General features: G+C 49.3%; 1 protein-coding gene and 1 long non-coding RNA gene across 2 annotated transcripts in view; both read left to right on the top strand.

Moving 5' to 3' along the window:
• Window positions 1-7570: 7570 nt before the first annotated feature.
• Window positions 7571-15653, top strand: part of PLEKHM2 (pleckstrin homology and RUN domain containing M2) — a 34835-nt gene continuing 26752 nt past the window's right edge. The window contains exon 1 of the mRNA XM_039842133.1: window positions 7571-7829. Within this exon, the coding sequence (XP_039698067.1) occupies window positions 7770-7829 (60 nt within the window). The 5' untranslated portion in view covers window positions 7571-7769. The remainder of the gene's footprint in view (window positions 7830-15653) is intronic.
• Window positions 7860-12532, top strand: LOC120585775 (uncharacterized). The gene is made up of 2 exons (XR_005648506.1): window positions 7860-9531; window positions 10115-12532. It is a non-coding gene; the product is annotated as an uncharacterized LOC120585775 (long non-coding RNA).

Here is a 15653-nt window from a genome sequence, read left to right as displayed (position 1 = left end):
AGCGGACAAAAAAAATTCGAACATTTGATAGAAATACTTGAAGAGAGAAAGTGTTCAGAAATCAGTTTATGTTGTGGGTGGGGGTGGACAGGGTAGAGATCTGAAATATGCACCAATGACAGTCAACTTTTCCTCACTTCAGGACCGCCTTCCATGCAGGGCGGAGGTGGGAGTGTACTGTGGCATCCTCCCCACCCCACCTTGGAGCATGGCTGCTCTGGAACACTGGTGGGGAACAGGACTTAGCAGAGAATTCTGCAGGGTTTGCTGTTTTGAAGCAGCTGAGTGTAAGATGTGAAAATGGGAATCTAGAGCAGAAAATGTAGCAAGCAAGGTTCTGGGATCGGATGATGGGCAGAAATTTACAAGGAGATTCAAGGCTCTACCGAACCTTTCTACAGGTCAGCTCCATCAAAAGGACATTATTTAAGATGTCACCACATATGTTGTAATCTTGACGCATACAGGGAGAATTTCTTGACCTTAACTACTAGTTACTTACAAGGTTTACATTGAGAAAACAGGTTTAACAGTTACATATTGGTGATTGGTAATCTAGACCCTCGAGGCTATAAGGTGAAAGGATATCGCTGATAAGTTTTAGGGCACAGTCGTAGAATGAAATCTGTGGAGGGTGTGGTCAAGGGTATAGGAGTTGGAGATTGTTTCTTAAAAAGCTAAGCAAATTACAGAAAACCTGGAGTGGGGGCATGGAATACAAAATTAGGTTAATTCTTACAGAACTGTATTTCTTTAGGTACCATAAGAAGGTTTTCATTAGCTGACTTGGGGAAGGGGCATGCTGGGTTCTTTTTTCCTGGGGAAAATACATGTTTGATGGGAAATGATATAGTTTGCCAGGAGTTTGTTTTACACACAACTTGAATGAATGCATCTGTGGTTTAAAAAAGAGCCAACCTGTTTCCCACCAGAGGCAGTCACATTATTACCAGATTTCCTTCAGTCCGAGATTACCTGATGCCGACCAGACTTCTTTTTCCTTCTCTGAAGGCCCCACAGCTTTCTGAGTTTATGCCACTCATCTGAGACCTTTCCCTCTGAATGATTATATTTTCATTCTCTAGTCTACTCCTTTTGAAATAGTTCTCGTGATATACTCAGAGCAATTCAGCATAATGATTGCATTTGCTTTTTTCACTGTGCACCTATGATGAAAATTGATTCGCTCGCTTTAATTCAGAAATCTTCATGGCAAGTTGGGCCAATGGCCTTTGCACTCAAGTAAGGTTTGTTTACCAGTCTTGTAGCCATACTTGGCAAATCTTAGCAAATAGAAACTTCTCCCCCTTATTTGTTCTTGCAATTGCTCACATGTGCTTTCCTGACTATGCTTAGAGACTACTGCATCTTACAATAACTGGCCTGATTGGCAAAGTAGGCTTGCCAATAGCTCAGTCACTCCATAATGCTTTGGTTTTGAGAGTTGGAAAACTCTGAGAACTTAAGGGAACCAAACTCAGGAATCCCAAAGTTGGTTGCATTGTGCCATTGGTTTAAGGGCTGGACGTAGGACCTGTCTGCAGCTGAGTGAACTAGATGCATTTGGGTTTGAGTTTTTGTCACGTAATGAAATGTAAGTCAGCCCTAAATAATCAAAACACTTTATTTTATTTTTCTTTTTTTAATAGGAACTTTCTGAAGAAAAGTGATGTGTAAAACTTTGATATTTAAGACAATAAAGTTTTTATCATAAGACTCTTGTTTGATCAGTTTCTTTTAAATTGAGATGATTCATGAACTTTTATCTTTGTCTCATCTCTCTGCCCCTTTAAATAACTTACACCCAGGCTCTGTGACTTGTGGCTGCGTACCTGAACCCCAGAAAAAATGAGCATCTCCAAACCGTTAAAGTAACTTCCAGGTAACCATTGCAGGCAGCCAGCTACCTGCTTATGTAAAAATTATGCATTTTGTTACCACGCGAGCATTTGATTCACAGTGATAAAAAGGACGCTGGTAATGGGCTTTTTAGTTCAGACTGGTCTCTAGAGCCAGGCTGCTTGGGTTTGAATTCCAGCCCTGCCACTTACTAGCTATGTGACTTTGGGTAAATTGCCTTACCTTTCTGTGCCTCAGTTTCCTCATCTGCAAAACAGAGACTGTTGGGGGTTGTAGGGATTAGACCAGCTAATGTGAAGTCCTCCAAAAAGTACTGGCACCTAATAAGTCCTCATCATTAGATGTTAGCTACTATTATTCATTGTATCACGTAAGAGACAAGAAAGCTAAATGGAATTTCCAGAAGTTGGGCAAGTCTAAGTCTAATGTGTGACAAGGGAGGCCTCTGCCCATGCTCTGCGTCATTCAGGGTGTCAGGTCTCTGCCCGTGGGCTTCTGAGGTACTTTGGACATTAACATCCAACTGACATAACAGGAAAAGAGAATGAGGGTCGTCCATGGAGTTTATATACCGTCCTGGAAGGGGTGTAACTTGCCCACCAGTCACTTGCCCACATTTCACTGGCCATGAACTTAGTCACATGGCCACACCAAACTGCAAGGGAGGCTGTGAAGTCTGTGCTTCTGTGCCGGAGAAGATGGGCACAGTGGTGGTCAGCTGGCCATCCTTCAGTTTCACTCACACAGGCCACACTTGCCCTCGCCCCCAAGGAGAGGCCCCAACTCAGAGTGGAGGCCAAGCCCGTACAATGCCGATATTGACCTCCCTGCCTTCGCCTCCTGTTTCCTTCCCCTCCCTCGGCTCTAAGCCACCCTGACCATATTCCTGGACCTCGCCTTGCTGGCTTCCACCTCAGGGCCTTCTCCATATTTCCGCTCTCTCCCCACATACCTTCATGGCTTTTTCTCTCACTTCCTTCAGGCTTTTTTTCAAATGTCGCCTCAGGTAGGCCTCCTCCGGCTCCTTTATCTGAAATTGTAGCCACCCATCCCCCCTTTCTTAATTTTCCTCCTGAGCACTGACCACTACCAACATGCATTTCGTTTCTGTGCCTTGTTTATTATCTTTCTCCCGTTACAATGCAAGTTCCTCAAGGGCGGGGACTTGGCTGTCCTTTTCGTTGCTATATCCCCAGTGCCCACGACTGTGAGTAGGCGCTGAGATAGGTTTCGAATGAAGAAATCCGTGAACACAATTATGCTGCCTCAGTTTCTCATCTCGGCCCTGAGGGATTGTATCGTAAGTGGGATGACATAGCAAAACGGGGCCCGAAACCGAGCTAGGTCGTTGAGGTCAGTCTGCAGGTTTAGAGACTCTAGTCCAAGATGACTGCAGAGTTTGCGTTTAATGTAGATTTTAAAAGACAGATGACATTCTGAGGTTAGTAAGTCTGCAGGCTTCCATGTGAAGCAATACTTTTTATCATGCCCATGTGTCAGACTAATTTGGGACATTGGCAAACAGCACCTCTCTGCTGATGGTTGTACACTTTGACCATATTTCCTCACCTACTATATTCCTGGAATGGAAAGGCCTAAATCAGACATAAGGATAAGCAGCCTTATAACTGGCCTTAGTTCTCTTTCTGTCCATTTACTTCTGTGACCAGCTAAAAAAAAAAAAAATCTGCATCCCTATTGAATTAAAAGATCAGAAGATATTAATTCAGTAAATATTGAGTATCATGTGCTAGACGTTGAGTGGGTGCCGTGAATACAGCATTGTCCGAACTGATCAGAGGTGCATATTCCCATGGAGCTTACATTATAGCAGTGTCTTTGAAGGATGACAACCGAGAAGAAAATGCTAGGTAGTAATAAGTTCTGTGATAAAAATATAGTAGATTGGCTTGCTGGAAGGGACTAGAAGCTACCTAATGTTGAGTAAGGAGAAAGATCTGATAAGCTAACATGGGAGACCTGGTTGACAAGAAGTCTCCTGCTAGGTGAGAGTTTGGGATGTATCGTGTTTGGCTAAGTTCAGGGAACAAAAAGGCCAAAAGTTTAAATATTTATTACCCAGAAAGTTTGTATCTCGCCTATGTTGCAGTCCAAGACAAGTGTCCCTGATTAATGGGCAGCTCTCCTCCATGCAATGATTCAGGGAACCAGGCTCTTTACCTATTGTAAGTCTGACATCCCCTTTGCTTCAGTCTGCCTAGTGGAAAAAGAAACAGCATGGAGAAGCCCCGCTTAGAAATGGATCATTTTATTTCTGTTCACATTCTGTTGGACAGAGCTTGATAATAGAGCTGTGCCTACTGCCAAGGATGCTGGGAAATGTACCCTAGCACTGCCTGGTTGCAATGCTATCACTGCGGAGGGAGCAGATTTTGGTGAACAGCTCAGGCCTCTGCCACACTGGGGAAGAGCCTCCGAGCAGAAACCCTCAGATGTGTAACACAAAAGTATGTTTGAGAAACAGAAGGTTGGTGGGGGCTGGCACACAGCAGCAGAGAGATTAGGAGATGAGCCAGGGAGGGAGGCTGGGTCAGGTCAGCTAAGGTCTTGGAAGCCAGAGCAAAGAATATAGATGTCATTTCAGATGCTATGACAGGAAGCCGTTGAAGGATTTTAAGCGAGGAGGTTGAATGATAGACCAATTTTCACCAGCCCATCTTGCTGACTGGACAGTAATGAGGAAGGAACGGGATGTTCCACATTTTGAAATGAAATGACCTAGGTTAAAGCTGCTTGTATGGGTTTACCCAGTCCTAGAGTTGTAGATTGCACCTGTAGTGCGCGAATTAAGGTGTGAGACCCTGGACCACTACTGTTATATACAACCAGCCCCTCCCACCTCCCCCTCTCAGATGGGGGTCCACTCCACAAGCCTGAGGCCAAGGAGAAATATTTACTCCCTCCTCTGGAGACACAAATCTATTTGCCTTGAGTTGGGGGGAAAAGAGAGGAATTTGTCTCTTATACTGCCCTCCACATTTTTTTTTTTTACAGTCCTGTCCAATGACCTTTTAAGGAGGTGGCGGGATGAAGCTGCCAGAATTTTTTCCCGTCTTTTTCCTCTCTGAGGCAGTACACATGTTTGGAAAGAATTGTAGAGGAGACTGGATGGGCCAGGGCTATGGTCTCAGTGAGATCTTGCCTTCTTTCCCAGCTTCTTCCCTCATCTGACAGAGTTTAGCAGTAGGAGACTTAGATGAGGACAATATTAAAAAAGAAGAAGAAGGCCAACAACAGCAACAAAATCATTTTTCCTGTGTTACTGATTTGGAAAGTAAGACAGAGCGATTTGCTCAAGGCCATCACATGAGTCAGTCGAGGTTTTTGACTCTTGATGCCTCAGAGTCTCATGCACTTTACACGTGATCAGCAGTCTTATGCAATAAATGAATGGGCTTCAATTTTGAGTTTAAATGACTGCCAATAACAGGATTGATAGGCATTCTGGGTTTTTTTTTTTGGGGTTTTGTTTGTTTTTTCTGAGTTGCCCTATTTTTGGCAGACAAGGATGGATTCCCCATTTGAGCTCTGGGCAAGGGGCATTATCCGCACATGAACACTCACACTTGGCCCTCTCCCCTTTCCTACAAGAAGTCTCGTGAGACTATAACATGCCTCTCTTCTCCCACCCACTCACACACCTATGCACACCTTAGGAGTGTGATAGGCTGTGAGACCGGATGTTCCTCCTGAATGTTGTGTGTGAACAACCCCCAATGTGAAGAAGAAAGCAATATGGCGGAAATGCCACCGACCTTCCCACATGACAGGCATATAGCCAAGTAATAAAAATGCCCGTTGACACTGTCATGTGCCCAAGCCATTAAGATGCTGCCCAGAAGATGGCTTACTGCTTAATAGCAGCAGAAGAATCACAAAGCTAGTTGGTTCTACTTTGGGCTGAATGGACTCTCATGACTAGAGTTGTATCCAGCAGGTTAGGGCCTGTAGGCACCCTAACCTGGGTGGAGTGCGAAGGGAGTGCTCCAAAGCTATTAGACTGGTCATTCAAGCCAGCCTTCCTCCTACTTGCCACAAACACCTTTAGACATCTGATCTTTTCCTTCCTTATTCATAGTAATGTGTCCTCTGCTCTCAGCCTTTACCCTACCCATCCAGCCTCCATTCCCGCCTGCCATTCTGCCCCTGTCCAGCTCCACGGAGGCTGGAACTCAAAACTAATAAGAAAATGCCCCTGGTATGGAGACTTTGCTACTTTCCCCAAAGGGGTAGACCAACCCCTATGGAGTCACCTCCTACAATAATATGAAAAAACGTCAAGGGATCCTTGGCTCAGAAGAGGATACGAATGGTTTCCGGGCTCCACCATTTACTGTATGATCTTAGGCAAATGACCCCCATCCTTCAATTGTATCTGTACAAGAACTTTTGTGTGAGGCTACATGAGACAAACGCAAAGCACTGAGTTCAGTGTGTGGCGTATGGTTAGTACTCAGCGCTCACCGCCACCGCCTCACTCACATTAACAGCTCTTGCCATGGATCCTGAGGTGGTAATAGAATGCAGCATCCCAGTTTCTCAAGTACTTGTTCTCTCTCTTTTTTTCCCTGACGCATACTTTTGTCCCCTTATCCAGTCACATAAAAACAAAACGAAATGACAACCACCGTCTTGGGTCTCTCCTGGGGAACCTGAGGGTGGGGGAGGGATCTTCGGGTGTGTATGGGGTGGGGTCCATTTAGGACAAGCTGTAGCCTCAGAGTTTCAGATAGGTGTGGGGTAACTAGGTCTGGGAGGCTGGGGGAGGGGTACCCTGAGCAGAGAAGAGGGAAAATTGGGGTGCTGAAGTCGAGAATTGAGGCGTCTTAAGAATAAAAGGGGCAGTGATCACTTTGTAATATATACATATATTGAATCATTATGCTGTATACTTGAAACTGATGTTATATGTCAATTATATCTCAATTTTTAAAAAGTAAAAAATATATATAGAGAGAGAGAGACATTTTTAAAAAGAATAAAAAGGAGAGACTAATGGATGTACCAGGAATGTATTTACATGGGACAGAATGAATTTAATGAGCCAGGTAGGAGACAGAACTCTGCATGCAGGTGGCTTTAAGAGACGGTGAATTGGGGAGGGGTGGGGCGTGCGGGGATGAGAACTGTTATGGTGGGTGTCAGGGCAGAGGGACTGGGGGCCCTCAGGGCATGTGGACCCACCGAAGAAGTCCGATAAGGGTACGAATCAGAAGGGGCATTGGGACTCCAGGTGAAGTAGAGAGGGTGTGTTTGGGGGTGTGGAGGGGCACCAGGGACCTGAAGTGGCCTGCAAGTTTAGGACTGGGCAGTGGGGTGAGAACTGCGGAGTGGAGGGGCAGGGTGGCCTGTGAGGCCAGAGGGCGGGGGTCTCCGGGCAGGTGGAGGTGGGAGTGCTGAGGTCTCTAGGCTGCCAAAAGCCCGGGCGCCTGGGTCCGCGGGCTAAGGGGGTCTCGGGGGTCCCGGCATGGCGAGGGGCCTCCGGGCTGAAGAAGGGGAGGGTGCGGGTAGGGTCTGCGAGGACCTCCGGGGTCCCCGGCCGGAGTGGGGGGGCCGGGGACCCCGAGGCCTGTGGGCTGACGAGGGCAGGGTCCCCGCGGTCTCCCCGCGCGGGCGCCCCAGCCCGGCGCCAGCCTAGGCGCCGCCCCGCCTGACATCAGTTCCGCCGCCGCCGCCGCCGCCGCCGCGCACGGCCCGCGGCCTCCTTCCCCGCCGGGCCGCGGCGGAGCGAGGGGCCGGGCGAGGCGAGGGCCGGGCGGCGGGCGCCGGGCCCCGCGGCCGGCACCACGGAGCCCCCGCACGGCCGGCGGCAGCGGTTGGCGACGGCGCCGGGCCCCCGACGCGGGAAGCGGCGGCGGCGGGGCGGCGGCGGCGGCGGCGGCGGCGACATGGAGCCGCGGGAGGTGAAGGACCGCATCCTGGAGAACATCTCGCTGTCGGTGAAGAAGGTGAGCACGGCCCGCCCGCCCGGCCCGGCCCCGAGCCCCCGCCGCCCCCGCCGGCCCACCCCGGGCCCCCTCCAGCGGCCCCTCCGTGGCCGGGGTCGCTCACCCGCGCGGGGGTCCCTCCTGTCACCGGGGCTCGGGGACACTGCCCTTCCCCTCCGCGATCCCGGGGGCGCGGAGCCGCCGGGAACCCCGGGCCCATGGAGGGGAAGCGGGGCCGCTCACGTGAGCGCGGCGGCCTCTCGAGCTATTTTTAAAGAACAAAGTTGAGGTCAGCATCCTCAGAGCTTCCACCAGCCAGGCCAGGGGGACCCTGCGTCCCTTAGAGGGGCCGTGACCCGCCAGTACCCGTCACTCGAGCCGCAGAGAAGCTCTGAGAGGCCCCCAGCCCGCAGCGCATCTCTGGGCCGCATCCCTGCATCCTCCGTCTCCTCCGGGCTCGCATCTCGAGAGTCCACGGTCAGGGCAAAGGCCGCTGATAAGCAGCTTCCAGCTTTCCCGGTTCTGGGTGACATTGCCTCTGGTCCTGGGAAGTTCCTGAATAATCTCGCTCAAGGATGGCCGTTTTGAAGAGCCTTTTCGTAGCTTGATTGAGAACCTGAAGCACCTGGCAATTGCATTTTGGATGATGACTCAGAGAACTTGGTGACACTACAGACACCTTGCTGTGTGAGGCACCTAGCAAAAGAGATCATTGTCCCAATTCCGGGTAGAAAAAAATCATTACTTATTAAGGGTATGGAACTGTGTGTGAGGAAGTCAGCTTATCTGAAAAAGGGTCCCCAGTGCTGGAAGATAGAATTCATATTCACTTAAAACCAAACCAGAACTGACAGTTATCTTGAGGAATGTTGTTGGATTTTTTCCCCTAATTTCAATTCCCCGCTCACCTGTTAGTCTCAGAAACTGGGGATGGGGGCGACTTTCAGGGGGTGCAGAGGCTCATCAAATTATTTATCGCTTCAACAAACCAAAATGAAGATAATATATTTAAATAACTTTTTCTCCCCACTTAAATTCCTCAAAAGTAACGTAGGCAGTTTTACCCTTCATAAAGATCAGTGTGGCTACAAAGAAAAGTAGATTCAAAATGCTCTTACTAAAACATTCCCCTAAAAATGCAACTAATAGTCGCACTGCAGATAGCCAACAAAAGTTTTGTTTAGTTTTCCTGAGCTTTGCTAATGCAATCGGGTATAGTTTTTTATTTACTCAAGGAGTGCAGGATGAGCAAATACTTTGTTAAAAGGCAATACATCTTTTGTAATTGAAGACAAAGAAAGACTGCTGACCTTTCTGATCTAATCTGGGCTGATTCTGGCTTCAGGTGGGCCAGGCTTTTTGTCTTTGGATTTCCAATAGATATATGGGGAAAGTCCTGCCTCGAAAGGCGGTAGACGTGGGCGCTGTCATCTGGGTAAGCACGGCTCTTTTGAAGGTAGAGATGCACTCTGTAAATCAGAGCAGTAAATTATGAAGGAGTTGTTTGTCAAGATTCTTATAATTGTATGCGTTTGGACACACACGTTTTATTGAGCTGTAATACACGCCAGAAGATAGACATCGCACACTAGAAACTGGAAACCCATCCCTGGGTGCATCACAGCCGAAGGCCTGACTGGCATCATGGTCATGAACGTGGATTCTGGAGTCTAGCTGCCCGGGTTGAATCCTCGCCCTGCCGGTTAATACCCTGTAACCTTGGGTAGGTTCCTCAACCTCTCCATGCCTCAGTTTTCTCGTCTGTAAAGCAGAGAGAAAATTAGGGTTGTTGTGAAGACTTCACGAGAGTATGTGTGCCGAGTGTTTAGCACGGGGCTTGATTTAGCCTTACTAAGTTGTCTCAGTCTGTTTGGGCTGCCGTAACAAACTTCCATAGACTGAGTGGCTTTTAAACAAATGTATCTGTCACATTTTCCCTCTTCCAGGTTGCAGGCTGCTGATTTCTCCCTGTGGCCTCGCATGGGGGGAGGGGTGTGGGAGCTCCCCTGGATCTCTTTTATAGGGCGCCATCCTCATGAAATAAGCACCTCCCAAAGGTCCACCTCCTAATACCATCACACGGGGGTGGGGGGGGGGGAGGATTTCAACATATGAATCTGGGAGGCGGAGAAGGAGGGACACAAACATTCGGTCTGTAGCATAAGTGGTAGCTTTTTTCTGTTGGTTCATGGTAGAGCCAATTCCTCACTTTTACAGGGTCTGAAGATGGCTAAGTGCCTCACCACCTGAGGTTATACAGCACCAGCTGGGCTTGTTACGAACTTCCTTTGTAAACTGTGTTTCAGAGAACCGTTTTACGATTCTTGCGTCATGAAGTGCTTTTGGTTTTGTGAATCCGAGGATCTACAACGGCAGGCGTTGAGGGCTGGCAGTCTTGGTGTCGGATCTGTCCTGGAGCGCCGGCCTCACCTAAATTCGTTACACAGCACCTCGAGGGGTGCTTTACCTTTTTCCTTCCATCCTACCACTAGTAAAATGGCCTTACTGATCCTTTTATAAGGATATTGCATGAAGAACATGAAATACGTATTTCTGCAAAAAAATTAGTCCATCGCGTATTATTATGTTTGAAGAGGATATTTTAGAACTTTTTATTGAAATAGAATATACCTACAGAAAACAGGATATACCTATACTTCTAAGGGTACAGCTGGATGAGTGCTCACAAAGTGAACACATCCACGTATCCAGCACCTAGATCAAGAAACAGAACATAACCATCATCTCAGAAACCCCCCACCCCCGGCTCTCCTCTCAGAAACTGCACCCCCAAGTGTAACCAGTCACCCCGAGCGGTATTGTCGAGTTCAGCTATTTTCACACTTAGATTTCGTGATGGTGAACATGCACTGTAACACCGGAGAGACGAAATAGCTGTTATCTCACCTGGATCCAAGAGAACCTGTGTTTTGATATGAAAGCAGGATTTCCAGGGGTTAGAGAGATAGGAGAGCTTAATAGTTAGCACAGGTAAAGGAAAATGATAACAATGAAGGGAATTTTCATGTGTTCTCGAAAGGTACAGGAGAGCAGAAACATCCCAGGTCAATAAAGTTTGTGGTCGGTGATTTGTTAACAGTTAAAGAGAAACGTCCAAGTCAAAGACAGCGTTGGCATTTTGCACTGGCATTTGGTTCTGCTAAGTGGCATCTTTAGGGGAAGGAAGGCAGTGGTTTTCGCGAGTTTTGTTTTGTTTTAAGGAGCGCGAGTGTCTACTGCATATACATGCAGTGTGAGCGAAGGCTCGGATGTATGTAATAAGCAGCCTCTGCCCTCCAACAGTTTGTACATTGGTGGGAGGGAGAATTTTAAAATTCACTAGGGCAAGGAGAAGGCCTCACAGGACGGCTTAACTGAGTCGTGACAAATCAGGAGAATTCAGAACAAGAAAAGCGGGCGCTCCAGATGGAAGGAACAACCACGGCGTCCGCAAGGAAGTGGGGACGTCCAGGTGGTTTTCTGAGGACCACGAGGAGACAGACCGGTCTCAAGAGTGCTGAGAGTTCTGGTAGATGTGGCTGGAAAGCGCTTTCCACGGCGGCTAGACAGCATGATGGATACAAACGCGGGTTGCAGAGGTGCACAGACCTGGATCTGGGTTCGAATTCTGAGTTTGTCACCGAGCGTGTTGAACCTCAGCCTCAGTGGTCAGAACTTACTCATGGTGTTGTAATGAGGATGCAGTTACAGGAGATAATACAGTAATGCATTCAGCACAATGCCTGGCACATAACAAGGCCTTAATGACACATTAGCTGTCATCCTCACCTGCAAGCGTCTGTGTGAACTCTGCACTCTACTCTTGTATAGTTTTCAGTCAAAGTCTTGCACGACCTTCTCTGTTTCTTCGAGCTCAGGGTTTGTCAAACTTCTTAAAAGGCCAGATGGTAAATGTTTACAGCCCATATGATCTTTGTCGCGACTACTCAGTTCTGCCCTTGTAGCTAAAAGCGGCCACAGACCATACCTGTCTGGGTGTGGCTGTGTTCCAGTAAACCTTTGTTTACAATGACAGGCAGCAGGCTGGATTCCTGGATTTAGCAGGCCGGATTCCGTATATGTGCATGTGTGCACACACGAAAAAGTCCTCGCCGGGGTAGGCGAGGGATCACTTTCAGAGAAATTGGTGTGACCCGCCCCAGTTAACCAAGTCTCTATCGTAACTGTGTTTTAGCTCATTATGTCAGGCTCGTGGAATGATGATGGACATTGATAAATTCCATCATAAGTCCATGCATTCAGTTTTTCAAAAATATTTACTGATCACCTTCCAATATGTCCCCACTGTCCTAGGCCCTACGGGGGTAGAAGTGAGCAAGGCAGATAAGGTCCCCGGCCTGGTGGAGCAGATATTCCAGTAGGAGATGAGTGGTAAGTTAGTGGACAAACCAATACAAAGATGACTTCAGGTTGCGATAAGTGTGACGAAGGCATTAGGCAGAATAATGTGATCGAGAATTGGCAGGGGAGTTTGCTGGGGACGAGGTGGTCCGGGAAGACTTGCTTAAGGAGGTGCTATTGCGTCCATGAAGGGACACTGTCTAGGATAAGAGAATGAGACATTATTCTAAGAAAATGAGGAATCGTTTACAAAAAAAAAGAAGAGAAAAGTGTGTAAAATAAAAAGCAACTCCCGTTCTCCATCTCCTCAGCCCCAATTCCGTGCCCTTTGAACAGGGTAAATAAATGAATCTTGGTAAAGTCACTGCCCTTTAGGGAATGTTCTTGGGTCGTGACAACCTTCCCTCACCCAGGACAGGCCGGGTTTCCTGCCACCGCGGTTTTTGGGCAGATGTATGCCTCACCAGTGTAGGCCCTGAGCGAAGTTCTGCTTCTGGGCGGGCATACCCTGCAGGGGGCAGGGGTCTCCACCCGGGGGTCCGCCAGTGCTAGTGAGGAGGCAGCAGCTGTTGTCAAGGCAGCCGGAAAGGCTGATGTGGGTGGTGGGCTTTTTTCTCCACCTCCTGCTCCTTCAGGTAGCCGAGGTCTGCCGGCACATTAAAAATGAGCTCAGGCAGCGCATTTCTAGAGAGGGCCTGGTGGTTAGATGTAAGTGGGAATCATATTGATCGACCATTTGGTTTCAGTCAATAGTTTTGTTCTCTATGGCTTCATGGAAAGACTCTTTAAGAGTTTTAAAAAGCTTAAGAGTTCTAAAAATCCCTGGTGACCCGAGTTACCCGGGCAGAGATCTAAACAAGACACGGACACACGCGTCTTAGAACCCACAGCACTGACGGTCAGGATTGCGTCTCACTTCCTCTCCCTCGGCCTTTGTGCTCGCCTCGGCCCAGCTGTTTCTCTCCTAGAATAGAGGCTGTTGAGTAAGGGGTGTGAGGGACCCGGAGGCCCCAAACAGGAAGCATAGATGTATGCCCCTGACCCCATGAGTGACCCCACCCAGGCCCAGCGTGAGAACCTAGTGCAGAAGTGGTGACTGCTTTTTCTGAGCCCTGCCCATTCCATTTTAAGATATGGTTCTCCTTTCACAAAATGCTTCTCTTAACCTTAGGTTTCTGTTTGAAGCCTTTTGTGACACTGGGGTCCTTTCCGTCCCGACACCGAACACCTGGGCCCTCCCTTTGTCCGTGGCTCGGCTCTGGACCATCCAGATTGATGACCGGAGGCCAGGCAGACACTCACCTGCTCCCGGGGGCTACACAGATGCAGGTTGCCAGCTGGCGGCCGCAGGCCCCCTGCTCAGTCGGGGGAGCTCTGGCTGTCTCTGCGGTCACTCTCTAGTCACAGGTAACACTCGTGGAGCAGTGGCACAGGCCCCCCCCACCCGCCCACCGAAAACTTATCCAGCTGGATGGATGGAGCCTATTGTGAAAAAGAAATTAACAGCAAAATGGAAAATCTGTCGCTAGCTAACAAAAATGTGAGGTCTGAAAACTAATGTTGAGTGAGGGGTGGGGTGGCGAAGACCTGTTTTAATGTGGAAAGAAAGGAGCTGGTGTTGGCAGTGCGAAGCCCCGTGGGAAGAAGGAGCCTGGCGTTCGTAGGTACTGTGGGGCGCTTGGGCGGGCTCTCCCTCCTCGAGTCTTCGGTGCCCATCTCAAGCAGCGGGATTCACCACGATCCGAGTGTGGCGCCGCGGAAGCTGGCGGTGCCCTTACACCCGAGGGAGGCTGCGGGGCTTGTCTCCCTCGGAATAGAAAGCTCCCCCGCAGGTGGCCTCGCTGCTGAGGAAGCAGGCTTTTTTCTCCCTTGGGACCTGGTGGAACTCTGAGTGCAATGCGGAGTGACCACCTCTGGGCCGGCCTGGGCAGCAGGGCTGGTTGGTTTGGGTGAATGTTCCTTTCCCGCCCTGTCCCCCTTGCTGCTGCCTGCGTAAGGTGCGGACGTCCTAGGACATTTTAGAACTGTCTGAGGCAGGAGAATGACAGTTTCTGGGAGAGTCCATTGGGCTGGAGCCGAAAGGTCAGGTCATCGATCTGTTGGTGATTATGATCATCCAAGGTCCCGAGAGCATTCCTCCATCCTGCTTGCGAAGCGCCTGGCCCCCTAGACATCCGTCCCCATTCTATGGATTTGTAATTTATCTTTTCCCCCTTTGCTTACAAGTGTTTACAGACATTATAGAAAGACATAAGGAAGGAGGTAACTGTACTTAAAAGTTGGAACTAACAGATTCTGAGAAACCCGGTAATAGGCAAATAAGAACAAAGAAAGGAGAAGGTAGAATGAAATCCACGAAAACCTCCGAACTTAATTTTTGTAAATACTCCACCTCTCTTCACATCGGCACCCTAAGCGATTTATTTTTGGTGCTACAGACGACCAAGGCGTGACATGTCTAAACACACCAAGAAGGGGAGTAATAATGCCAGAGGAATCTCACACTTAACTCATGCAGCCCCTACCGTTCCCACGCGTGTCCCCAGTCAGGCCCACGACAGGCTCACAGGATGTGTCGTGATCCCTATTTCACATGTTAGGGAGACGAGCTTTGGGGAGTAACTTGCCCAAGGTTATAACCCTCAGAAGGGGCAGAAGCTGGACTTAAACCCCGTTTGTGGCTCTGGCTCTTCCCATTTCGCTGGAAATTATCAGATCATCCATCCCCTCGGGCCAATCTCGTGGGCCAGGGCTCCATAAAACCACCTGTTTATTTAGCAGCTATTCCCTGGGTGGCTGCGATGTGCCGAGCACTCTGCTAGTCTCAGGAATCGGTGAACAGAGCTCGCCAGGCCCCCGCTCCTTGGGGCTTACACTCTAGAAGTGGAGACAGACGTTAAACCACGCCCCGTGGATTAGGTACGTCACCCCCCGGCCCTGCCCAGGGTCCTGTCGTAGCCATCATGGAGTCGTAGTCCGTGGAGTTCTTGTCATGCTTCCTGACTCTGCATTTAGGTTTGCAGCCGCTAAAGTGTCTGACTGTATTGCACAGGCCTTGGGCCGGAGGCCAGGGTCTCCCCGGCGTCCTCCCCAACCTCATGTTGTGATGTAGACAGGGACGCGATGGCCATTTTCCTTTCCAACGAAATGGTTGTCTGGGTGGGGGAGGCATCCATGAGGTCATTTCGTAGGTGCAGCAGAAGAAAAGGGAACCGAAAGATGACCGCAGGACCGGCGAAGGCTCTCAGGCCGTGAAAGACGCATGAGTGCGAAGCCTTGAAAAACTCCCTTCTCCTGCCAGCGCCAGACACAGCACTGGACACGGGGCTCTCGGCAAACAGAGCGCAGGGTTCCTGCCAGCTCCCGCCAGCATCCCAGCGGTGAAAGTATGGAGTAGAGTCGTGCGTGTGAGTGTTCCTTCGGGTCCCTGGTGTTTGCCGAGGGACGTCTCGGCAGAACCTCTTTCCATTTTCCTCCCCGCCG

The sequence above is a fragment of the Pteropus medius genome, unplaced genomic scaffold (assembly GCF_902729225.1).
Source record: "Pteropus medius unplaced genomic scaffold, Ma_sr-lr_union100, whole genome shotgun sequence".
NCBI classification, from domain to species: Eukaryota; Metazoa; Chordata; class Mammalia; order Chiroptera; family Pteropodidae; genus Pteropus; species Pteropus medius.
Note: the sequence above shows the minus strand (reverse complement) of the source record. Positions and strands in the feature narration are given on the sequence as shown.